This window comes from Megalops cyprinoides, chromosome 5 (assembly GCF_013368585.1).
Source record: "Megalops cyprinoides isolate fMegCyp1 chromosome 5, fMegCyp1.pri, whole genome shotgun sequence".
NCBI lineage: Eukaryota > Metazoa > Chordata > Actinopteri > Elopiformes > Megalopidae > Megalops > Megalops cyprinoides.
The window spans coordinates 31292898-31318948 of NC_050587.1; the positions used below are offsets into that span (position 1 = coordinate 31292898).

The 26051-nt window shown below is 49.1% G+C and overlaps 2 protein-coding genes across 3 annotated transcripts; both read right to left on the reverse strand.

Annotated features, from left to right (window-relative positions):
- LOC118777483 (leucine zipper putative tumor suppressor 3) lies at positions 1 to 16663 on the reverse strand. Of its 2 annotated transcripts, none has more exons than XM_036528462.1 (6): positions 16604 to 16663; positions 7248 to 7859; positions 6300 to 6848; positions 4704 to 5024; positions 3504 to 3734; positions 1 to 3000 (listed from the first exon to the last, which is right to left on the reverse strand). In XM_036528462.1, exons 2-6 carry the CDS (start codon positions 7818 to 7820, stop codon positions 2296 to 2298), a joined length of 2379 nt encoding a protein of 792 aa, XP_036384355.1. In that variant the 5' UTR covers positions 7821 to 7859; positions 16604 to 16663; the 3' UTR covers positions 1 to 2295. The 2 variants fall into 2 exon arrangements, with proteins under 2 accessions (XP_036384355.1, XP_036384354.1); XM_036528461.1 differs by lacking the exon at positions 16604 to 16663 and adding an exon at positions 13657 to 13842.
- Positions 16664 to 20424: 3761 nt separating this feature from the next.
- On the reverse strand, positions 20425 to 25637 carry LOC118777488. The gene is made up of 4 exons (XM_036528468.1): positions 25511 to 25637; positions 24398 to 24577; positions 23892 to 24053; positions 20425 to 21542 (listed from the first exon to the last, which is right to left on the reverse strand). Exons 2-4 carry the CDS (start codon positions 24573 to 24575, stop codon positions 21202 to 21204), a joined length of 681 nt encoding a protein of 226 aa, XP_036384361.1. The 5' UTR covers positions 24576 to 24577; positions 25511 to 25637; the 3' UTR covers positions 20425 to 21201.
- Positions 25638 to 26051: the final 414 nt, after the last annotated feature.

Consider the following 26051-nt stretch of genomic DNA (forward strand, 5'->3'; position numbering starts at 1 on the left):
TAAATATGTACACATAAATAACAATGATATTTACATCCAAGTACACTGCCTCTCTGTTTCTACCAAGAACACAGCAGGACACAACAGAAGAACATAGCAGCAAATCTGGCCACCTATAACCTACCCCTTCACTTTATTCTTTTTCCACTCTATTTATCTGGCTTCCATCCTCCTCCCATTCATCCTTTCTCTCTCGACTCTGACTGTGCATGCCGTATCTCATTCTACCCGCTCTCTGTCTGTTTCATCCCTCACTTTAACTCTGTGTCACCCTGTCCTTGTCTGTTTTCGGTCCCTCCATATTTGTGTCAGTGCGTAATTTTTTTTTTTCCACACTCCCCCTTTCCGCTCGCTGGGGGCTGTGTATTTCGCGGCCTCGTCGCAACGGGACATTAAGAGAGTTACGGCGATGACGTCCACACACACAGACACTCGTGCATGCAAAGGCATGCACATGAGTGCTCTGGTACATGCACGCATACATTCATTCTCTCTCTCTTTCTCTCTGTTTTTCTCTCTCTCTCTCTGTCACACACACACACACACACACACATGCAATTGCACTGTTCCCTTCCATGTCACCGAGTGGCACCTTTCGGAGCAAGATGTCATTTCCCATCTTTTCTATGTCTACATATTCTTAACGTGCACTTCCTTCCAGTCATGTCTCAGTCTTACCACTATTCATCAAGCTCCTCTGGTTCAGCTGCTATCTGCTGCTGCATGTCACTGTTGTCTAACACAGATTACCAGCTTCATTGACCAGCCTTAACACAAGCGTTCACTAACCCTTCCTCTACTCTCCACTCAAAGAAACATCAATAGAGATCAAGGTATTACATTAACAAAGTGAAGCCATTTTTTTTTTTTTTTTGTTCGCCGTCAACGTTCAATACAAAGAAATGCGAAAGTCATTTTTCAAGTAATTCTTCCTTTGATTGGGAGCTCTGTGTCAGCATTCTGCCCTCTGGTGTTTGTCCTCAGTCACTGCAGGCGCTGACAGTGCAAGAGAGACGGGCTCTCCATTGTCCCTGAAACACATGGGTGTCACTGACTGACACGCGCTATAGTATCAGCCCCGCATCGAGTGAAACACACTAGTGTCATCTTCCCATCCACTGAAACAGATTAGTGTAACCCCCCTATCCTGTGGAATACCCTACCACCCCTCCCTATCTCCCTTCAACAAACAATCCACACTATTAACACCCCCCAACAAAAATACCCCTTATCCCTGAAATACACTTGTCCCCCCAATGTCTAATAATCCCCTAAAACTCCAATGTCCCTGATAAACTCCTTGGTATACATTTGGCCCTTCTTGCCCAGTGTCCCTGAAACACCTTTTTTTACACGTTCCTGTATTCAGCTGTCAAACTGACACACGCCTGTGTGTCCCTTCATACACTAAAGCGTTTTCACTTTCTAAAACCCCCTCCGAAGTCTCCGCCCCCTCGACCTTTTCTGCTCTTCAGTATATTCCAATGCCCCTTTTCCCTTGAGCCTGAAAACACCACAGAACTGGTACTGAGAACTGCTATCATTCTGGGGATACAACCAAGTGCTTTGTGTTGCCCTGGCACCAACAGACCACAAGGGGGCACTTTCGGGACCTCCTTTGGTGTCACTGAGGACAATTCTCTGGTGACTCTACTGACCCTCTGCTGGCGGGCTGATCTCTGGTCTCGGTCTCTTTCTGTGCCCGCAGGGGGCTTGTTCCCTTGGCAAGGAGAACATAGGGCCAACGGCTGTGGTTTCCAGGGCTGGCTGGCACACTGTGGGAATTCTAGACCCGCGGTTCTTTGACCAGGATGCCGTGGCAGCACTGGGAAACACTGACCATCGACACCTTTCGACAGTGATGGAGCGTCTGCTTTTGTCCTTGCGTGAAAGTGTCAGCGTACATTTCTGTGTGCGTGAACGTGTGCTAGTGCTTGAGCGTCAGTGTCGGGTTCAGCGTATGAGCTGCGCCAGTGGGTTTGACTGTCAGTGTGAGTTTCGGTGTTCACTGCCCCAAAATCTCAAAAACGAACACCCCTCCCTCCAGTGCCTGTCCAGCCCGAATTCTCCATCAGTCCTGCCTGACCAATCTGACCAGTGCTGCTGCCTGGGCCCTGAGTCCTCGCCCCTCTGTCTGTGGCTCCTTTGGCAGTGGCAGGACTGCCCAGGGGAGCAGTGGGTATGACTTTAAACCGGACTGTATTGAAGGATATTGATACTGGTACTGAAGGATAATTGTACTGAACTGAATGCATTTAATTTTTTGATTTGCCGGACTGAACAGTTCGGGGTTGGTTAGATCTCCGTCGACTCGATCCTCTCCAAGCGGGAGGGGGTAGGCCAGGGGGGAGCCAGCTGGTGCATGGCGGGAGGCTTCGTGTCCTCGGCGGCGGCGGGGGGCGGGGAGAGGGAGAGCGGGAGGGTCAGCGGGACGGGTAGGGGGGCGGGGGGCGGCGAGGTGGGGGAGGTGACGAGCTTGGTGTTGAGCTCGCCCACGCGCTGCTCCAGCGCCTGGTTCTTCTGCAGCATCTCCACGTAGTTGACCTGCAGCTGCGCCTGGTACTTGAGCACGCGCTCCTTCTCGCCCTGCCAGGTGTGGCGCTCCTGGGCGAAGGTGAGCGCCTGCCTCTCGCGCTGCTGCCGCTCCAGGCGCAGCTCCCCCTGCAGGCGCTCCAGCTGCCGGCGCAGGTCGCCCGCCTCCTGCCGCTGCGCCTTCGCCTCGTCCGACTGCAGGCTCAGCAGCGCGTCCGCAGGGGGCGGGGCCGGGGGCGGCAGGGCCGCCGCCTCCGACGGGCTCTGCGGAGAGGGCAGCCCCCCTAAGGTCCTTCCCGTTCCCCTGGCCCCGCCTCCAACGCCGCTCCCAGTCCCGCCGCCGGTCACTCCCACAGCCCCACCCCCAGGCACACCCCCGGCCCCGCCCCCGCTCAGCTCGCCCAGAGCTCGCTTCAGCCCCTTCACCTCTGCCTCAAACACTCCCAGCTTGTCCCTCAGCATAGATACCTGAGAGAGAGACACAAAGAGAGAGGTGTTTATTAATAAGTGGTTACCATTCCTTGAATGACAGAAGACACAGTGTTTGCCGTGGAAAACAATGGCAGAGAGGTTGTGTGTCAGGGCTATACCTCTCTCAGTGTTGCATGTGTCTCAAAATATGCGTGTGTATCAGTGTACCCCTGTCTTTATGTGTTTATGTGTGGGGCGGCAGTGTAGCATAGTGGTAGAGAGCAGGGCTTGTAACTAAAAGGTTGCCAGTTCGATTCCCTGCTGGGACACTGCTGCTGTACCCTTGGGCAAGGTACTTAACCCACAATTGCCTCAGTAAACATCCAGCTATATAAAAGGATAACATGTAAAAATAGCAACACAGCAAGTGCTATAAATGACAATAATGTAATGTAATGAGTGTGGGTCAATATGTAACTGTACAGGATATATGAGCATCACCACAGTCTGTTTCTGCTAATGAGAGTGTGTTTGCGTGGGGGGTCTCAGTGGTATCGTACCTCAGTCAGTGTCTTCTGCAGCTCCCCCTCACAGCGTTCCAGCTCCAGGCTCTTGCTGCTGTAGGAGTCCTTTAACCCCAACATCACCTCCTCCCGCTCCTTGAGCTGGGCATTGAGCTCCTTGAGCTGGCCCCGCAGGGCCACCATCTCGCCCGCCCGCTGGGTCACCTCCGCCTGGCTCTCCCGCAGCTGCTGCTTCAGCAGGGAGATCTCTCCCGCCTTCTGGCAAACCTGGCATGGACAAGCAGAGAGATGGAGATGGAGCCGGATGCCAGCAAGCAGGAGGGTGACAGTGACATTACACTTCAGGATTCCGGATATATCGTACCAGTCAAAAGTCTGGACACACCTGATTGAGATAATGGGAAACATGCATTCAAAGACATTTTGTACTTATGCTTTAAATGTTTGAAATTGTTTCTTAGACAAATATAAATAGTAAAGCTGATGCCTATTGTATGAATTTCTTTCCAAAAAAATTCATGTTTAAAAAATATTTTTTGCTATTTTGAAGAATCTAAAATATAAGATAGTTTTGGTCACTGCATAATTCCATTTGTGTTATTTCATAGTTTTTATGTCTTTACTATTATTCTAAAATGGTGAAAATGGTAAAAATAAAGAATAAAGGTTGTGTCCAAACCTTTGACTGGTACTGTAGGTCAAATTAAAGAGAAAATATCTGCAGGCTCCGTTGGTTGCCCATTCCTCTCACTTCCCACTTGGTCTCCACCATACGTACCCCTTTCACCACTTGATATTACCTATGTAGCATATTTTTCCTTCAATGGTTGCATTCTACCCCCTACCCAAATTTGGTATGATCCACTTAACTCATATAGCAGTGGGGGGACAATGCGTCCTGGGCTCACCTCTTACTTGGACTTCTTTTACCCCTCACCTCCTCCATCACTGCAGCCCAAGGACTATAAATAGTAGGGGTGTAAATAATGACAACTGAGTTTCCAGCAAAGGATGACAACTTTACACTGTGACTTCACGAGAAAAGCAATTGTACCACTGTGACTCAGCTGGGGCCCTGAAGTTCACTCGCGGTAATCTATCTACATCCCTCATTTCGTTTACTTCGTCTTTGCTGGAAACTTCACTGCCTTCACCACCACCTGACCCCCCCTGCACTGTGGCCCTTTGGCCCTGCTACCCTTCTGCCCCCTCAACTCCCTCCAACCCGGGCCTCACCTCCCACTTGGTCTCTTCCAGGCGGGGCAGGATGTCGGCCTGCTCCTTCCTGTAGTCCAGGCACTTCCTCTCCAGCTCCTCACGGTGCGAGAGCAGGGCGGCGATCTCGTCCTGCAGCCGCCGCTTGTCCTGCTGCAGCCGGGCGATCTGGGCCTGCAGGGCCTGCTGCGTGCGCTGGGCGCGGCGCGACACCTGCTGCAGCCGCACGGCGTAGTTCTGCCGCAGCTCCTCCATCTCCCGCTCCCACACCCGCTGCTTCTCCTCGAACACCTGCACGATGGCCGCCTCGCTCTGGTCCAGGTTCCGGCGCATGTGCAGCACCTGGGGCAGGGGAGGGAAGAGAGAGAGAGAGAAAGGCCGTGCTTTTAACCCTTTCACGAGTATGGACACACCGGAGTGATTAGAACACTAGGTTGGAAAAATTCTAGCTAATGTTAGCTTTGAGGAAACAATGATTTAATGTTACAAAGTAAAGTAAATGCGGCGGTGAAAACTATGAGAAGCTTAATAACGCTAATGAAAACATAACAAGCCATGTAGCTTAACACACGTGCTACATTAATGTGCGAAAGGGTTAACTCTTCCCCCCCGAGGGTCCTGAACCCTCAGGACAATATATCAGGAAATTCAGAAGGCATCAAATGCTGGTCTCTGGCAATACTGAAGCCATGGACATACCAAGCCTTCATGTGCATGCCCTGTATGTCAAACTAAGCCTGTTCTCTGGGTTTAACTGTCAAATACCTGGCAGCATGTGGCTACTAGAGAATATAACAGTAATTTTTTTAAACTCCAGTTAGATAAATTGAATGTTAATATCATCGTAGAAGCCCTTTATAAAGGACTACTGTTCAGTCAGATGCCACGTACGCTAAAAATATTCATCATTCTAATGTCCATTGAATATTACCTTCAAATATAATGGTAAGCACGTCTATGTCCCTTTGCATATATCCTGAAATACCTCATTGATGGCTTTCAGTTTTCATGTGTGTTTTACACAATGTTCTATACTGCAACTAGTGCAAATAAAAAATCAAAAGCACATATACTTAACCAGTTTCCCAACTCACCAAACCAGTTTCCTGAAACGGGTGATCAGACTCAGAGCCAAAGATGCTGTTCACACACTCCCTCTCTGAGGTATCAAATGTCCCTTTGTCCTTTCCTAATCTTTATGGGTAAATAAAGTTCTGCTTGGAGCTTTTTTTCCCAGCTGTACTCAATGAGAAACTGTGTAAAGCTATAATAGCTCGTAATAATAACATAATGATTTTAAATTGCGACTGTATTACGGGGACCTCCCAGGATGAGCTACATTAGCAAGCCTCCCCAAAACCAGAGTCTCAACTCCTAGCTTCTGAAGCCAAGTAAAGCAGAGTGACTGGCACATGGTTGGTGCAAAGCATGATGGGATCGACCTCAGGCTAAAAAACTGCCGTTGAACCTCAGGGCAGGGAAATTTACCTGGATTTCTCTGACAACAGAACAATTCAAACGAACTAAATAAATTTGAATAACAGCTCATAAAAGCTTGCTAAACGACAAAGGAATTTATTTGAGTCCAGCTAGCTCCCCTCTACCCCCCTCAATTACCTCTTGCTCCCTCTCCCAAAGCCTGTCCTCCAGGTCCTGGATGATGTCATCGGAGGAGGGGGAGGGGCGCAGCGGTGCAGGGGCATCGCCCAGGTGGCTGAGGCGCTGGTAGGAGGAGGAGCTCTTCCCAGACGAGGAGCGGCCGCTGTCGGACGCGCTGAGTCCGTTCTGGTAGCCTGGCTTGTCCAGCTTGTCCAGGGCGGCTGTGCCCAGCCGGTTAATGTGGCTGGTGGAGGCACTCAGGGGCCCCAGTGTGTGCGGAGGCCCGTAGCCTGAACCAGAGCCTGTGTACGTGGGCAGGCTAGTCAGAGAGTTCCTCCCGGAGTCGGACAGCCCCCCCTGCCCGCCCCGGCCCCCTCCCCTGCCACCCCCGCCTCCGCTCCCTCCCGGGCTGTCCCGCTCTCTGTGGCTCCCCACCGCACCGGAACCCCCGGCGCCACGACCCCCTCCCACACCTGTCTGGGGGGGGCACACCAGGTTCTGCATGGAGTGGAAGCTCTTGGGCACCACTGGCTTAAAGGCAGAGGGGCGGACCAGTCCATCGTTGTTCTGGAGGAAGGGGGGGGGTGGGGGGGGGGCATTCATTTAGAGGGATAGCAAGGGGGGGCAAGGTAGGTATGGATGCAGAGAAAGAGGGAATGGTTAATGTAACATACAGTCTGTATTTATGAAAAAGCCCTACAAAAATAAAGAACCAGAGTAAACTGGCTTATTACTAATACTCTTGTGGTACAGGTTTTTAGTCACAATATCCAACTGGAAGACTAATTATATGGCAACACCCTATAAAATTATATAAACACCTTACAAGGAATTTCAATAGAAACATCCTTTTACTGCTACAGAATATCATTATAAATCCCACCAAATTCCCTACACACACACATACACACACACACACACACACACACACAGACACACATACAGATTCCCTTGCCTGGCCCTTACCTGCTCCAACTTGCCAGACACAGGCAGGATTTTGGGGGGGTTGTGGTTGTCCAGCTTGGCCAATGGGGGCTCTCGGTACTGGGGTGGGGGCAGGCTGCTGTTCTTCTCGTTGTTGAGCGCCACATTGTTGCCGCAGATGTCCAGACTCATGGCGCCCCGCGGGCCCTCCCGCCGCCCTGCCCCGTTCAGGTACAGGGTGTTAGACACCAGCCGGTCGCCGTTGGAGACCAGGCGGTTGCCGTTGAACAGCGCCCGCTCGCCGTTGGAAACGGGGAACTCAGAGGCGGGCGGCGGGGGCCGCTCGGCGGTGTAGGTGCGGTCGGTCCCGTAGCTGCGCTCGTCGCTGGAGCCCGTGCCCTCGGAGCTGGCGGGCAGGCCGGGCCGCTCGGCGCTGTAGCTGCGGTCCTCCAGGGCCCGGCGGGCCGGGGGTGGGCCACGTGGCAGGCTGTTCTGGGTGCGTGTTCCCACGCTCTTCATGGCGAACTCCTGTTCGCCGGCGACCCCGCTGCCCACGCTGCCCATCCCGGGTGGGGCCGCCCCCTCACTCGGCCGACCACGCTCCACACGCGCCATAGCGGGCAGGAGTACAGGGCCAGACAGCAGGCACACACACTGCAAGAAGACAGGGGGACGGGGGGACGGGGGACGGGGGACGGGGGACGGGGGGACGGGGGGACAGGGGGACAGGGGGACGGGGGGACAGGGGGACGGGGGGACGGGGGGACAGGGGACGGGGGGACAGGGGGACGGGGGGACGGGGGGGACAAGGGACGGGGGGACGGGGGACAGGGGGACAGGGGGACGGGGGGACGGGGGGACAGGGGGACAGGGGGACGGGGGGACAGGGGACGGGGGGACAGGGGGGACAGGGGACGGGGGGACGGGGGGACAGAGTTAACCTCCTCCTGGCCTGCTTCCACAGGGAGGCTTGGGTGAGCCTGCCCTGCGTAGCTCTCCCCTGACCCCACAATTTCAATCCATGGCTACAGTTTCAGACCGACCATGCTTCTTAATGAACATTCGGCCGTACCGACTTGCCAGCTGTGCCCCCCAATGGCATTTAATATAGCTCATAACTGACATAGTCTTCATCTATACGGATGTTCCTGAAGCAATTAAGCACCATTTTCTCAGCAGTCCCCTATTCTACACTCAAACTCACAGCATACAGGTAAGAAGCTAAATTCCATAATACCACATTACAGCAAAATAATCTGTAGTATTCTGCTAGCTGTGTCATACTCTATATGCCATATGACATACTTTATGGTCACTGTGTCATCTATTTCACAAATTGGGGAATACTGTGTAAAACTAACTGTGCCATACTCCAATATTAACTGTCATCCTCACTTGTGTCATACTACTTGTTACACACTAATGCCAGGTTGGCAACATCTTAACTCACATACTGTCTCATGCACACAATATCACTCCACCACTCCAGACTGTGACATACTAAAACACTTACTCATAATTGGTCTAAATCATAATAATAAACTGAATATAATAACACAGTGTGTCATGACAGCAAGGCTACTCTGCTACTGGCTCATTCTCAATTACACTCAAACTATGTAACTGTGTCACACTCTGCCACTTAATATGCAGTGTCGGTATCACTGAAAATGTGCAACTGTCAGAGTCCATAACGCTTGAACTTTGTAACTGCGCCATGCCCCTTTCGTCTGCAATTCTCTTCCTCCATTGTCTCAGCTTCGTCCTGTGTTACTGACTAATATGGTCCCTCCGCATCAGTCCCCAGCCTCTCGTATTCTCCCGGGACATTGACACGGAGGATGAGGTAACCCACAGCTCTCAGACCCCTCCCCCTCTCCATGGCAAAATGGTGCCCCATGGTCCCCAAGCAGGTCCCCCCCCCCCCCCAAGGTTGGTTTTCAGAGCATGTTCTGAGCGTGCACCACTACAGCATTTCAGCTGCACTGCACTTACATGTTGATCTAGGCGCACGTGTGCGATCTCAGCGCGGTGTTTGCTGCTGCTGTTTGCTCATATGCGGCTGGGAGTGGACACTCCTGCTTTTGCAACTTCTCATGCCACCTTATTAGATGCACTTCGTGAGTCACTTTGGATAACGGCGTCTGCTAAATGACAATAACGCAACGTAAATGTAGCGTACATCTCAGAACAATGCTGTAGTACCCTTGCTGGAGGTATTTTCACACCTTCCACCGAAGGTCCAGCTATCTAAATAGAAAGCATGTTAATGTATTACACTTGGGAAAGCATCTGCAGTGCTGTAATGGCACACACAGGACCAGCGTGCAAAAAAAGACTCCAGAACCATCGCTATAGTATCACACTTACAATGTAGCCAACGATGAGACGATAGCAACTACCAAGTCAACCAACAAGTCTTCCTTATCTCCTCTATCTTCCTTAACTCCCTTCCTGACACTCAAAATTTGCAACCCCCCCCGCCATCCTAGTCATCCTTTTTTCTCTCAGTCACCTCCTCACTCTTAGGCTTGAGATCCTCAAATGAAATCCACCATAAAAATGCAAGGTGCTACTAATGTTGCACATATCAGCAACATTCAGCCAGAGCTATTCAGCTCAAATTATAAAGGCTCCATCACCATGCAGGGAGAAGTAAACCGTTACCAAAACAATACATTGTACCAGACAGATTTTGAACATTTACAAACTAAGAACTACAGTGTGCATGTAGTGGATGGAATATTTACAACTACATACAAACATGAGCATGTATTTAATAAGCACGTTAACAGCTAAAGGCATAAATAGCTAAGAATACATGAATGCAAAGTAGAGAGGAAGCTTACTGTGTCAGAACAATCCTCTGGGTTTGCCTTTCTGTTTCTTCTTTTTCTCTCTCTTTCTCACCCCCACATAGCCTGCGCTGTGATTGGTCGGCCGGGGGAAGGATCGGCACACCTGGTGCCTCAACTTGTTAACCCTTTGCTGACATTCTCAAACACTGACATACACAGCGCAGCATGGCTCACTGATTTACAGGCAAATTCTTACTCTGCTGATGCTGTCAAGAGTCAAGTCAAGAGTCTTTTATCGTCATATGCACAGTGAAAACGTGTTGTTACACCATACAATGAAATTCTTGTGTTTAGTAAAGCTTAAGGCTGCTAAGGAAATTTTCCTCTGAGACACAGAGGCTGCAGGTCTATATGTGTTAGTGCATTGTGTATCAATGCGCATGGTGTGTAAGTGTGTCTGTGTATATGCGGGTATACCAGTGTGCTTGTACTGTGTGTGAGTATGTCAATGTATATGCAGGCATGTCAGTGTTCTTGTACTGTTTTTGAGTATGTCAGTGTGTGTGTGCAGTGTGTTATTGCCTACTGTGTGCATGCGTCTCAGCATACCTGTGAGTACACACCGGTTGATGCAAAGACGTGTGTCGGTGTGTGTACCCAGGTAAGAGCTTCTGTACTTTGTACAGCATTAATGTATGAATAGAGGTCAGAGCATGTGCACTGTCTGTCACCACACATACTGCAGAGTAGCCATAAAGTCAGGTATGAGCAGATATAGATCACTGTGCATCAGAAGGTGTCTGGGGTGGTTGTGTATGAGTGTTCACCACTTTATTCCTATCAATACCACCGCTTACATAAGCGTGAACTGATTTTACTTAGGTTAGACTTAAATGGCACTTACTTCAGAGCCACGCCCTGGACAGGGAAGGCCAAAGCCTGACGAGAAGCACAGAAATCTCAGTCTGTTGTCAATGAACATTGACCTGTAGATAAGGAGTGTGTTCATACAGTAAATGCAAGTGGTCACACCTCCCTTTTCTTTGGAAAGAGGCAGGTAAACATCTTCTATGTAACCCCTCCCTTCGGCTTTGTTTTCAGCTGTTATTTCCTTGTCTCTGCAACATACTCACAGACACTGAAACAGCTGGGTTATCAGCCTGGCCTTAATACTGTCCTCTATCTCACATTGGTACATATTAACTGAACTGGATTACAAAATCGGATCAGATTACATAGCAATACACTATATCGAAAAGGCTTTCAATGAGGGTGCTGCCCTCGATGCCGCTTTCCAGCACAGAATGGTGCGCTGTTGCACAATCTGGCCAGCAGGGGGCACCTCCCCCTGTGTGGCTGGGCCCTGGCACGTGCCGACACTCCCCTCACTGCCACAGTCACAAGCATTACATCATCGCCTCCACGCTTCTCACTGCGTGCGCACACACACACACACACACACTCTCTCCCTCGATCGCGCGCCCTCTCTCTCACACACAATAAATACACACATGCAGTCTCTCCATCCCCCTGTCTCTTTTCCTTTCTTTCAAACATTTTCTGACACATCAGCTAATTAATGCTCGCTGCATCTCTCTGCACGCACGCACAGACACACACACACACACACACTCACATGCACTGCTAAGCGCACTTCTCTGACATACAGACATACATACCTGTTGTGCTAATCAATTATTTCACTTTTATTTACATGCACATGTGCAGACACACAAATGAGCATGCACGCACACACACATACACACACACTACTACTACTACTACTACAATGACAAAATTTACAAGCTCAGTCCTCCATTCTCCATCATTTTTCTTCATTCTTTGCAGACACATACTCACACACACTCACGCATACACGCGCACACACACACACACACACACACACACACTCTTTGTCACATACTCACATGACAGTCACTCAGCAGACGCTGGGAAACAAAGACTCAGCTGAACTGCGCTGTTACTCTGTAGGGCAGCAGCTGCCTCGCATTCCTGAGATGGGGAGGCCTCGACCAACAGGCCTTTGTGTGGGAGACCGCGTCCTGGTTCCAGTGCCGTGAGGAGGCTCCGGTGGCACACAGTGACCTGTCAGGGTCCAGACTGAGGCTGCATTGTGTGGCACACATCAGCACAGACTTTGGTGGAGCCAGAGAGGATACCACCACTCTCACTACAATATAGCCTGGCCACCACCAACCATACATCGTACCCCTCCATCTGCGCTCTACCTACAGGCTGCATCCTTTCCATCTACACACTAGCCCTTGTCTTCCTTTCCACCTGCAAAGTGAATTTTCTATCTGTGCATTACATCCCGCTATTTACACAAGGCACCCATGCGTCAACTCTTTGACCTACAGCCTGCACCCGGGTCTACACACCGCACCCCCTAAAATAACACGCTACACCTGTTCGTCGACACGCTGCGCCCCTTCTTATTCCCTTGGCACCCTTTTCTGCACACCTATACATTGTACCCATTGTTCCCACAATGCACTTTCATTTACACAATATATCCCCTCGACTAACACTCAGCCACTTTGCAACACGATACCCCCTTCAACTGCAAACAATCTTTTCCATCCACAGCTGGACCTCTGTCTACACATTCCTTATAAACACGCCACGCTCCCCTGACCTACACAAAAATTTACATGTTATACTCCCTCCATCTACAAACTGTCTGTTTACACATTGTCTCGCCTCTGCACGCTCTGTCGATATCATTTGTAATACTTGGTACAACACCCGACACACTACACATCTTGAATCTCTGGTCCCTACAAATTTTATCCACTCATCATTTCCCTTATAAAGCTGTGCATCCCTCTCACTTCCCCAGGGCACACTGCACTCCTTGCAACCCGTACTACTCACTGTTATCCTTACAAACATCTGATACTCGCTGCACACACTGTGCCCACCACCAATCAATGTACCCAACTCACTGCGGCTCTACACCCACAACTACTCATAGTACACCTTACATCCCTTTTCTGCTACACGGTGTAATCCTCCCAACCCCCACGAACGGTGAAAACTACAGCTGCCATGGCGGACAGATGGGCAAACAGACAGGACGACAGACCGCTGATGCGGGTGCTGTTGAAGCACAATAGAGAGCTAACATCAGTCCTTCGCACCAACCGCATCAGTCAGCGCCGTGAAGGGTGATGAGCGAACGGATCTCGTTTTTCTCCGTCTTTCGCACCGTTAACGCATTACATAATGCGTGTCGGCACACGCCACTGATCCGCCGCTCTCGGTGCCTCGATCCGGGCGAGGAAGCGAGCATCGTTCACCGTCGCGTACGCGGTGCACCCTGCTCTCGCTCTTACGCCGCCTTTACTTCCACTCGGTTGAGTAATATTAACAAACACGGCATCTCACTCGTTCTCCCTCTCCCGCTGTCTCCGCTCTCCCCGCTCTCTCTGATCAACCTTAGCATCACCCCATCCACGATTCTCTGGCACAACGCAACACGTAAAACGCGATACATAATTGATTTGCCACACATGCAAATGCATTTTGAAAAATGCATGTGCAGTTGAGCATCTTGCATTGCATTCGGTGTGAGTATTTCTGTGTGGATGAGCTCGGCTCCTTCACCTCGCACAACGCTCCGCACTTACTATTAGCAGCGGCACGGGCAGCGGCGCGTGGTTCCGAATTGCCCCGCGAAGACCGCTCCTTGGCTCGCTTCCCTGCCTCGGTCCGATCCGGTTCGGAGGTTGCGGGGAGGTTGTGGAGGCGATCTGTGGGTCGCTCCGAACGCTACTGCTTTCGCCTGTGGCTGAGATCGGGCGATGGAGGCAGCAGCGGCTGCGTGCATCAGCTGTGTCACACACCCACCTCCGCCCCGCCCCCTCTGCCACACGCCAGCACCGCCCCCCTCCCCAAAGACCCAAAGCGCCTGCGCCGCCGCTGCACACTATCCAGAGGGCAGCACCGTGTGATTCTCTCTACCTTGCTGTCGATACACACCTCGCTTTCATAATATTGTGTCCTTCCAAAACACAGTAAAATCGTTGTAATTATAACGTGTGTGTGCCTCTTTTCGGCATTCCTTGATACTTGCATGCACGTGTACTTCTCTCAGCCTCCACGGCATAGCGTCTCCTTCACTCTAAATGAACACCCCGGAGGAGGGGTGTTGGGTGGAGATGTGGACAGCTTTGGCAGGTGGAATATGGAGGGCAACTGAGGCCATGCGTGGGCCTAGGCCTGGCTGATCCCAGCGGGACAAATCCAAGCCACTTACTGTTACTCAAGAACCAGAGCCTGGACTGAGGAACAGGTTACTGGTGAACTAAGGACAAACAACAGGGACGATGGGCAGAGCTGAGAGGTGGAGAGGTGGGTGGTGCCGGGTTAGACAAGCTGTCAATCGCTGTCCATGGTACTGCACTGCTGTAGCTGCTGCTGCTGCAGCGACCCTCTGTCTCAAAGGGCTGCAGAAGCACCAAGGTTTTTCCTGCAGCCAAACGGCCTTCCGATCCAGCCCGTTTCCACTTTGACCAAACCAGTTCAGCTTGCCTCTCCGGTTCTGAAACTGTTGCTTTGTACATGGACATGCATTGCTGTGGTCCTCTAGCATCTGAGTTCAGTAGCTTTGTGTTAAAGGAATCTATCATCACCTTTGAGGGGGTGAGAGCTCTCAAGTGGGAATAATAACATTGTCAACGTACACCTACGGCATTGTTGCTAAAAAAACTTGCCTCGGATGAGCTTGCAATGTTAACATCAAAGTAAAACACTACATTACATTGTTGTCATCCAGAGTAACTTACATACAGCAGGTTACAGTTTTATCCATTTATACAGCTGGATATTGAGGCAATTGTGGGTTAGGTAACTTGCTCTAGGGTACAACAGCAGTGTCCAAGCAGGGAATTGAACCAGTAACCTTTTGGTTACGAGCCCTGCTCCTTACCAACATGCTACACTGCTGTCCCACTGCCACACACCCATGCCCCCACTGTGGAAAAGAGAGAGGGCTTCATTTTGCACAGAGAGTGGGGACGGGGATGTCGTTTCAACATATAATTAACATACTGTGACACATCTGAAAGGTGTGGAGTTTAATTTTATTTTATTCATTAAGTGAACCTCCTTGGCTTGGACAACTGACATGGTTTTTTCATGATTAGATTTTGTACATGACACCTATTACCCATTCAAAAAACACTGACAGTGCATATAGCTGGATTTCTTTATGACGGCAGTTCATCCTAGTTTACCTGCAAAAGGGAAACCTGAGACTCCTGATCGCAGATCACACCAGTTAGACCGTGTCAGACTCACCTGTATCCCAGAACCTATAGCCACACTGTATATTCTGAAGCACTACACTAGTCCACGGTCATTGTCTTACACCTGGCTTTTAGTACAGCCTCTTCCATACTGAACCACTTCACACCCTTACAGTAGTTACAGCTGCTCAACAACACCAGTGGAAAAGTTCTCTCTGCATTCTTTCCTGTTGAACACAGCAGAGGACTTAGGAGACGGACCTAACATGTAGAATGCACCATTCCACGTGACTTAAAACTACCATTGTGCTGTATCACAATACTAAAGAGATGTGCTTATGTTAGTGCAGAGGACATTTAATTAGTTTTTCCTCTCCCTCCCAAACTCATACGAAAAGACACTTATTAATGACACATGAATGTAATAGATACCAACTCAAAAACAGACTATGCAAAATACAGACGCACAACAAGTAAATCAACAAGGTTGGCCCGGAGAAGCATACGCTCGCAATGAGACCCTCCCGACGTGCACTCGTCACTTGCACTGAGGGACATGCACAGTCTCACGTGCACTACTATACGCACGTGCACGCACGCTCATGCACCCACAGCGTACGTACGAATGCAGCTCCCAAATCGTGGGCTGTTCTGCTCCATACACTGTTGCACAAGAGCACACGTGCCCGCATACACGTAGCAACAATAAAGGACCACTACGCGTTGCCAAACTGCAGGCGTTCCGCTGCACTAAGATAAAGCAACACACACACATACACAAATAAGCTGACCTACTGACACTGGCTGACACATAAACCTACAGCCGCAAACAGCAAACGCCTGTACGTACTGAAACACACACCGATCGATGCTCAGAGACGCTAGTACGCTCTCGCCCCGGCCCGCACAATGGGAACGTGCAGCTGCTCACAGTCCGACCCGCTCGTACAGGGCGGCGGTGGGACGCAGAACCCACTCGCGGCTTTTCCGCGCTGACCCACCCACCCACACACACACACACACACACACACACACACACACACACACACACGAGCGCAGGCCACGGAACTCACGCACGCACATCAGAGCGACGGCAGGCAGAGCATCATTTCCAGCTGCTCTCTTCCTCTCTCTCTCAGCAGCAGTGGCTGAATGTCAGCTGAAGGGGAGAGAGAGAGAGGGAGAGAGAGAGAGAGAGAGGCGCGAGAGACGGGGGGGAGATTGTAGGTGGACGAGGACTCCGCAGCCCGGCTCAGGGACGCCGCGCCTCTTCCCTCTGCCCGATCTCTCTCCCTCTGCCGGCCCCGGGAGCGGCTCCGGTACTCACCGCATTCCTGCCTTCACGTCTGTGGTCCGCAGGCTCTTTCTCCCTCTCTCTCTTGCTTTTCGTCCCTCTCTCCTCCCTTCCCTGCTCTCAACCTCCCCCCCCTCGCCCTGTTCCTTTTTGTGGAACTGTCAGTGTAGCAGCGTTCAGCCCCCCCCCAACACACACGCCCTCTTCCTCCACCCCCCTACCCCCCCGTCCCCCCCCCCACCCCCCACTCGCTCGGAGAGAGGCTCGTAAATCGAGCAAGCGAGAGCTCGGGGAGGACAGAGAGAGGTAGCCTGCCGTGGACGGAAGATACTCTTTTTTTTTTCCCTTCCGCGGAGGTGCGCGATGATCAGTCACTTTGAAGTCGCGTCACACGCGCTGGTGCCAGCGCACATGCGAGCGAGGAAGGCGGTGGCGGGACGGCCTGTGGGTGGGGCGACTGTGAGAGGAGAGGCCCTCTGTGCAGGCATGCACATGGACACTCGCATGTTCACACACATGAGCCACGCACGCCCGCCGCCGCACTGACACACACATCGCTCGCACGCTCCCCTGAGCCCTCCTTGCCTTCTCTCTCTCTCTCTCTCTCTCTCTCTCTCTCTCCCTCCCTCTCTCTCTCTCTCTCTCTCCCCATTCACAAATTCACTGGTGACATCAACAATGTGTCAAGGTTACTATGGCGACGTGCTCTACCCAATGCGAAGCCTGGACCAGCGACACGTGTGAGACAGGGGGGAGTGAGGCAATTGTGATGTAGGGAGAGGGGAGAGGAGAGAGAGAGAGAGGGAGCGAGAGAGAGGGGAGAATATGAGAGAGGGGAAGCTGAGATTTATGGATGGGGGAAATTATTGGGAATCCATAGGGAAAAAACTGTATATCCAATCACTTTTTGCCAATGGATTTAAGACATTCAGACTAAATATCTGTTCTGCTCCAAACAAACACATCTAAGCTGTCTGGTTCACTGCATGACAGAGCTCCCTAATACGCAACCAGAAAATACAGTTATGTTCTGCCCCACTGAATCTCTTGTTTTTCCTGTCCACCGCTTTCACACACTTCACTACAACCCCTTATCAAATCACTCCCTCACAACAGCAGCACATCTGTAGCGCAGATCCGATTCCAGGAAACAATTCAACACAGGTGTTGTTTTTCCCCCTTCGCACAACGCAAACTTGTGCGCGATCGGCCCAGATGTGTCACATGGGGCATCCGAGCCAATCGGAGGAGAGACGCGCGCGCTGTCAGGAAGAGAAAGGCAGCGCACCTGACCAAACGAGGATACAGGAGCACAGCTGCGCTGTGTTCATCAGGGCCTGTGGAAACCAAACAAAGAGGAGGCGAGAGCCGAGTGGAGGCAGAGGTATATTTGTGATCGCTTGATTGTCTTGAGGGAATGAACAGAGATTAAAAGTCCACAGTCTACAGGAGAACAGTGCAGTAAAGGAAAGTAGTGGTTTGACAGCACAGCGGATCGGGGCCATCAGAGAGACACACAAAAAGAGGACTACTGTTCCTTATTGTATACAAATCATATAAAAAAACAGACCGACTTATTAAAAAACTGCAATTACACAAATTATTGTTCTGTCATAGAAACAGACCATTTCAAATAGTTTAATACAAAAATAATAACAATAAAAAAGAAAACAGTAACAGTCCAGTTAAATATAGTACCCCCTGCCCTGAAGGGTGGGGATTGGCAGGGCTGATGTCTGCTAAGGGGAAGTCTACTCCCCCTACCGCATAGTGTGCGCAGTTCTGAGCAGTTTTTACCCCCCGGCTTCAAGCATGCCGCAGCTCTGTTGAGGCCTCTCTGCCCTGCATGTCCTGCACTCAGCGTCACCCTGTGTAAGGGGCAGTCTGCCCTGAGGTGCTCTTCCAGCTCACTCGAGGGTGGCCAGTAACCTGTAACTCCAGTATAGTGCCCTCTGCTGGACAGAAGATGTCACTGTGCAGCTCGCATCAGAAATATCATGCATGGCGTTTGGGACCACCTTAAATCAAAAGCGTGAATCGCCTGTTAACAGGAAACTACTAACGCAATAAGACTATTGTTTATGTAGCTGCATTTACACTTTGGATACAAACTGGTCATGATGTTCCGGTACAGAACAAATACCTTAAATCTCAGACGGACTTTTAAAAATTTAATCATCTAATGATATTTCAAATTTTTCATTTTTTCCTTACCAAGATAGTGATCCTTTCCTGTTTTTTCCAATTTTCCTGTTTAGTGGTTTCCGAGTTTCACTTGATAAGATCTAATTGTATCAGAAACCTATGTGAATATCCACAAGAGGGCTAGATTCACAGAGCAACAACCACTTAATGCACATCTTATGTGATCTTACTGCCTCTCTTATCGAATGTAACTTCTGTTAATATTCAAAATGCAAAATGAAAGGAATACACTTATATAGTATGTATTATACAAACTTTTAAAATTACATTATATGTATATAGTCAACTTCAGTTAATGCCACTTCTTAATACATCTAGTTTTTGTGTATATGGAATATAAGTAGTAAGATGCTTCAATTAATAAAATTTGTATTGCAGGTTGGAGAAGAGTTTAAACAGTAAGTGTACATTATCAAAATGAATTTGTGCAGTGCGTTTCACTTACATTTCAGCATAACACTCAACTTCCAACTTTCAACATTCTGCAGACAGAAGCATTCTATTCCTGCTCACTGTGATACACAGTAAGAAACATTTTCGACAGCAGGCAACAAAATTACATAATTTAACCAGCTTCCGTTATACTAATGGCTGCTTATGAATGAACTTCTCCTTTGAGCTTTCATGACGACACATTAGCTTCATATAGTAGACAGCGATCGCCCTTTTGTGAATCCAGCCCTTTGTGTTAATTGTGTTACTGTGATAAATACGTCTATTATAACGGGGGTCCTGGTGCAAGGGGAAAACTACATGTGCCAACAAATAAGACAGAGAATGAAAAACACCATAAAAGTAACCAAGCAGCGAGCATCGTGCGGACAATGGTGGAGCAACAGGCCTTAGCCACTTAGCATTGAGAAACATTCTTCACAGCAAGACAGAGGTAGAAAGGACAAAAGAGGAAGACACAGAGAAAGAGTCAAAAGAGAAACGGACCAAGCTGAAGGCCAGGGTTTTCCTAGAGAACAGCATGGAGGAAGCCAATCAGAGAAACCTGTCACACTGCTCTAGCCAATCCAGGGCGTGCTCTCCCAACCTCAGCCAATTAGGACTGTCTGACTGAAGGTGTGTTGTGGCAGTGTTTTTGTGCACCTCCATTCATGGGGGACATTGTTCAAACTGAAAAAGTAATGTCCCTATGCCTTAGTTCACACACATCTTTTGGCTTGACCGCAGTAACTAACTCTGGTCAGGCGCATTTCAGATGACCGAGAGGGGTACTAACTTGAGCCAACAGCTGTACTAACCCAGGAGCTGTGTCTGCCAGCTTCTTTTTTGCTGTCGCTGAGGACAAACACATTAAATACGGGATCTGAGACCTGCCACTAAACAATCAATCATGGTATCTTTATTCCTATATATTTCAAATAAGCAGCAATACCTTGAGCTCTCTGAAGCTCAGTGCTAATGGTAAGTTCTTGAGACATACCCAAGACTTATTTTTATTATAGTGGCTGACTCTTTAAAGATTAGCCCCTAAATAAAATGATACTTTTGGTTATTAACTAGCCAGCAAGCTATTCTCTACCATGCAATTACTTCTATTAGTCAGCTGAGCTTCCTAGACACACATACTCAACAGCATACAAATTGGACTTACATATGTTTCCACAGCCCTCTGTAGCAGGACTGAAAACCATGGGCGTTCTTCCCACTTATAACCACCCTCTGTGTGAAGTGGACCCTATTTATAGGAGAAAAGGGAACTTGCAATTCGCTGCAAGTTACTTGTAGGTGTTGCGTGAACAAGGCTGACTTGAGGTGTGTTCACAGTAAGGCCAGTTGTACGATACAGGAAAACACAGTGGTAGTGGTATACAGCTGAGTGACAGAGTGCAGTCAACTGACCCTCTATCCTTCATCTTCCAGTGCTTCATCAGTCTTCCCCGATGAACTGATCCTGGATCAGTAACACCTTTTTTTCCACACGCTGGTTGTTGAGGTTTAGTTGCAGTTGGGTGAACCGATTCTGGGATCAGTCACTGGGGGGTAAAAGGGCCTGGTGCACCATCATTTGAGCGGTCTGGCTTGGCCAGAATGGCCCCTCCTATTCTTCCTTCACCCTTCAGGGGTGTCTTGGTCACAGTTCCAGAGATTGCTCTGGACTCTGGACCTCAGGGGCCCCTGGAGTCTGAGCCTTGGTGCAACACTGCTGTTGTCCACTGGGACACAACAGCAAATTTGCTCCACTAAAAATTCAGCTGCACAGAGAGGTTACTGTAAGTGTGATAGATATAAAAGTGCAAGCACACAAAGCCATGCCGGGTACGGGCGTCGGCTAAGCAAATAAACAAAGGAACATTAGGGGGGTTTTGTCATGCTTTTGGTCTCTCGACTGGGTCCCTTCAGCCTGGTCCCGTGGAGGTCGCAGCACGGAAAAAAAAGGCCACCTGGCTGGGAAGCGGCACCTGCGCGTCTCTCCTCTAGCGGTTCCAGTCGGGGAACACCTCCCCCCACTCCTCCGCCGGCTCTCTGGCGGCGGGGGTCTCGCAGTCACTGTCCCCCGGCTCGATGGGCATGTAGTCCCCGTGCGGGGAGGTCTCCGCGCAGCCCCGGAGGCCGAAGCCGGCGGCCAGGACGGAGAAGAGCAGGGCCAGGAGCGCGATGTAGAAGCTCTCCCCGGGGGAGGGGTGCAGGTCGGACGCCCTGCCCCCACCACCGCCGTTGCCGTCCCAGAATCGCCCCGCCAGGCCCTTCTGCAGGTTGCGGATGATCACGTACAGGCAGGTCCCGCACACGCCGAGGGCTCCCGCGCACAACACCGCTGTCCAGGAGAGAAGGAGGGCACAGAGGGGGTCAGCGCATGTCAGGCGCTAGCGGACAGCATGCTCGAGCACTGACCCCAGATCAGTGTCAGCTTTGTTCGGGTTCGGGTTCAAGCTCTGATAGTGTTTCGACTAAGCTACATGTTTCCTGACCCAGTCTTTGAAAAACTGTTTTTGAATATTAGAAAAAAAGGACCTGCTACCTGGTCCTGCATTGTGTTACACTGAAGAAAGCTAGCAATGAGCTAGCACAAACTATCCAGCTTGGTAAATATTTAGTATACCATGCACAAGTACACTAAGGTTTTGGTACACCATGCACCATGTAAGTAGTAATCTTACAAGCGATGACTTACTGTCACAAATAAGCCATTGGACACGACTACCTCGACAGGTTTGACATAAAACGACAAGCAGAGTCATGCTGCCACAGTATTCAGCAAGCTAACTAGTTAGCTACTTTAGCAGAGTAAGATGTCTTTCCATTCTGCACTGCAGCAATGTCAAAGAAAAGACAGAATACTACATCTGGGTTACTGCATTAGTAGATAAACCGCTACACATGTCCCAATTCTAGCTTAGCTAACTAGCACCTTCAGCAGTTAGATGTGTATCATTCTAACCTTTCTGCACTGCACTGCAGAAAAAAAATTGCAAAAGTAACATTTGGGAATTTAAGTAACAGCGTTAGCCAGCTGGCTAGTAACATTCAATAAGTAACTGCAAAACTGATGAAGAAATGGATAAAAAATCTCAGTATTAAAAATAAACATTATTAAACAAAAATATTATAAACATAACAATAAATGAGAAAACACTAAATTAGCATGTCAATGAAGAACTTTACCTGGATTTCAAAGCAAGTAAAGTTATGCTAACTAGCCAGGAAGTTGCAACTGTAAACTGTTTAAAAAAAAAAAGGTGTGGGGGTAGGGGGGTTGTTGAAATAAAAACGTAGTTGTAACACACTTTAAAAAAAGAGATCTGATTAATCTATCAATTATTCAATCAACAGAAAAATATATTAACTTTAACAATAAGGACATAATTCTCATTCAGCATGGCCCAAATGAACCATTCTTTACAGCAACACGTGAAAGACAGATGACTACAGAGGCCAAAAATCTGAATTTGCCTAGACTAGCACAGGCATCTGACAAAGTCCAATTATACACCAGCTGGATGAGTGGTCCAGATTAACAGCGCCCCAAAACAATGATCTGAGATCAGTCTTAGCATGGCTACTGGGTTTCGGAGCATGGTTGGGATCCTTCATCCCATGGCAACACTTGGGGGCAGTATATGACCAGTACGCTCAGAATGTCTTGAGCAGACGTCCTTCCATTCAAAAATCATCAACTAATCAACACTAATGTGAGTAGAAACTTACTGTCCTAACAGACATATGGTGTGAATGGGAATATGTGAAATCTTGGACTGAAGTTGTGTAAATCTGATAAGCACACAGGTTACTGTTCCCAGTCTTGCAAGCAGGGGCTATACTGTCCCATCTTTGAAATTATGTGGCACATCTAACACTTTCTTAGGCTGAAAAAATAATTTGTATATCTATCTATTATATAATGTATAATGAAAGCACAGATGTACTGTAGACATGCCTGTGGAAAATGGATGCATAATGTGACTTGAGCATTATATTGCCATGTGCAATGGTATATGTAAGTCAAGGTATACACTCATGGAGGTCCCATTACATTTCAGTGGTAACTTCAAATGAGTAACGGTTTATGCCTGGAACATGAACAACAGTGACGTCCTGTCAAATGAAAGAATTTAAGCAACACTTCACTGGAAAACAAACACATATTTCCATTATATCTTCCCTTACACTTTCGAAGGCACACAAATGAAGTACAAAAAATCTTCTTGAGGCAGAGAACTCTCATTTCTCAACTTGTACTTCTTGTGAAGTCTGAAAATAACACTCTCTAGCCAACGTGGCGCGAATGCAATAATAGCGCAGCAAGGTTGTTCTATTCACAGTGAGAGAGAAAAAGAGAGAGAGATGAGGAAGCACATTCTGTGGTTTGTGTGAGTCTTCAATTGCTGTGGAGCTGGCTATAGAACCGCAAATAAGCTTGTTTCATTTTTCTGTTAAAAACATAATTGTTTGTTGGTGTGGACTACTATTAAAATAAAGGTGAGTAACAACATACATTTCTAAAAAAAAAAGCTTGCTGGAATTATCCTTTAAGAGCTGACCACAAGGAAGAGACAGCAGCCTCTGGGACACTTGGGGGCTGAAACTGCCTTTCCCTTAAAAGTGTATACGGTGTGTGTCGAGCGTGTGAAAGAAACTGCTATCTGACAGAGGTGACAGACAGTACCTGTGCAGATATGCAGCGCTGCAACCAGCCGTGGACGAGCCCGGGCGCTGCCCAGGAAATCAGCCAGGAAGGAGGAGCTGGAGAGCAAGATGGCGCCGTAGCACACCGCAGCCAGGGTGTACAGCAAACACATTCCCAGCCCGTTCACTCCTCCCAGGGGATCTGGAATTTACACACACACACGACCACACAATAATACTGACGGACGAGTGAATTTGTGAATATGCGCAGGCCTGTGATGAAATCCTGAATGAGACTGATGTTGTAACACCTGAATACGTCAGCGAAGGGGTGACTGCACCGTCTACACATTTACATATGCACATTCGTGTTAGGGTGTAGGAGCATGCACATGTGTGTGTGTGTTTGTGTCCGTGTGTGTGTGTGTGGAGAGAGAGGTAGAAAAAAAACAGAGACAGAGAATGAGAGATAGAGAAAGAAAAGAGAAGGAGGGACAGAGAAAGAGAGGGTGACGGACAGCAGGACAGTGTGGCGCGTGCGTGTACCTGTGTTGGTGAGGTTCTCCGCAGCATGCAGAGTGAAGGCCACGCCGTAGATAAGCTGCCCGCTGCTGGGGTCGCTGCCATTCCTGATCTGGATCCAGTTTGGGTCGGCCACAGAGGTGCAAAGGGACACCAGGGTGAAGCACTGACAGACGGCAGCAGGGGACAGGCTGAGGGTCATGACTGTTGAGAGACGGACAGAGCATAGGCAATTCCGATACTGACACACAGCTGCGACAGCGGTACAATACGGGCGGCTCTGTGAGCGTGAACATGCATGTGCTTTTTCTGTGAAATAAGTGTACTGGTCTCTGCAGGTGCACCCTGATGTGAAAATGCATCTCGGTCCCAGTTTGCATGTGTGACAGAGTATGTCTACGTGCAGTGTCTGTGCGGGGGAAGCGGGTTGTGGGTTGTGTATGTTGTAGAGATGCATGTATCTGCATTTGTGTGTTGTGTTACAAGGTCTCTTCAGTCCCATGTTGTGTGTGTTTCACATTTACATATTGTGCACGATCGTTCTTTATTCCAGTGTACAGTCAAGAACTCTCCTTGTTGTTCTCCCTGAATTCTCTGGATTATTTCTCGCGGGGGTTAAACCACGTGATTTCTTGTAGTCCCTCAGCAGAAAACAGAGGCATATACGCAAACACCGTGTGCATGGGGGATAAAGAAGAAAACATAATACACATGCTAACGGGCGGCTACGACCTCTCTCTTACAACAAACCTCCACAAAAACCACAACGCACTGTCAACCGAACCGTTTGCAGCGACGTAGTTCTCACAGCGCTAGGTAACAGTTCAAATTAAAAATTAATATCTGAGTAAAACCAGCAAAACAATGTAAAATTCAATAATATTTCAACGATATGGAGCCGATCACTACCCAGTGAGCACACCTTCAAGACCGACAACGTGTGTCACAACCGAAAATACAGAGATAAGTTTAGCTGATTCATGCAAGCAATTACCCAACCAGATCATCACGGGATTCTAACAGGGTAATTCTCAACACAGAACATCTAGCTAGCCAACTAACCTGCGAGATCATGTCGCTAGCTAATTCTCTCCCGTTTATTTGTGTGCAAGCGCAAATGCCGTCTTAGTTTCTTACCCGGATGAGAACACGCAAGTTCTCTTCACAGAAACCCAAATCTACAGCTGAAACGACACGCGCGGTCCTGATCGGATTGCTGTCCGGAGACTAACATTAGCCCTCCATAGAGACGCTCTTCCTTGTCAAAGCAGAGGTTCAGCTGTCAGAGAGGCTTCCGGGAAAACCGGAAATTACAAACACGGGGCAGACAGTCGGTGAGCACTTAAATCCGAGGCTGATACGATAATGCTGTAACGTGCAGGAACGCGCGATTGCAGCTTTTTTGATTCAAATGAATGTCGAATGAATCTAAAAGCAGGTTTTTCTTTCCTCATATGACAAAGTATATTCTCTACATACAATTGCTATAAATTATAGCGGACGCTCTTATCCAGAACAACTTACATACAATTTTATCCAATATCCATTGAATATGGATGGAATTTCTGGATATTCACCGAGGCGTTCGTGGGTACCTTGGGAACAAGTACCTTGTTCAATAGCAGTGCCCAAGCAAGGAAGTGAACCAGCAACCTTCTGTGTAAGAGCCCTTCTCTTT

Excerpts from the sequence above, each read along its gene's own strand:
- LOC118777483 (XM_036528462.1), bottom strand. The coding sequence starts at position 7,820 with ATGGCGCGTGTGGAGCGTGGTCGGCCGAGTGAGGGGGCGGCCCCACCC. Across the intron at positions 3,735-4,703 it reads TGGAAGAGACCAAGTGGGAG|GTTTGCCAGAAGGCGGGAGA; the intron begins GTGAGGCCCGGG and ends TGTCCATGCCAG. Across the intron at positions 3,001-3,503 it reads TGCAGAAGACACTGACTGAG|GTATCTATGCTGAGGGACAA; the intron begins GTACGATACCAC and ends TCTCTCTCTCAG.
- LOC118777488 (XM_036528468.1), bottom strand. The coding sequence starts at position 24,575 with ATGACCCTCAGCCTGTCCCCTGCTGCCGTCTGTCAGTGCTTCACCCTG. Across the intron at positions 24,054-24,397 it reads GGAGAACCTCACCAACACAG|ATCCCCTGGGAGGAGTGAAC; the intron begins GTACACGCACGC and ends TGTAAATTCCAG. Across the intron at positions 21,543-23,891 it reads AGCGCTGCATATCTGCACAG|CGGTGTTGTGCGCGGGAGCC; the intron begins GTACTGTCTGTC and ends TCTCCTGGACAG.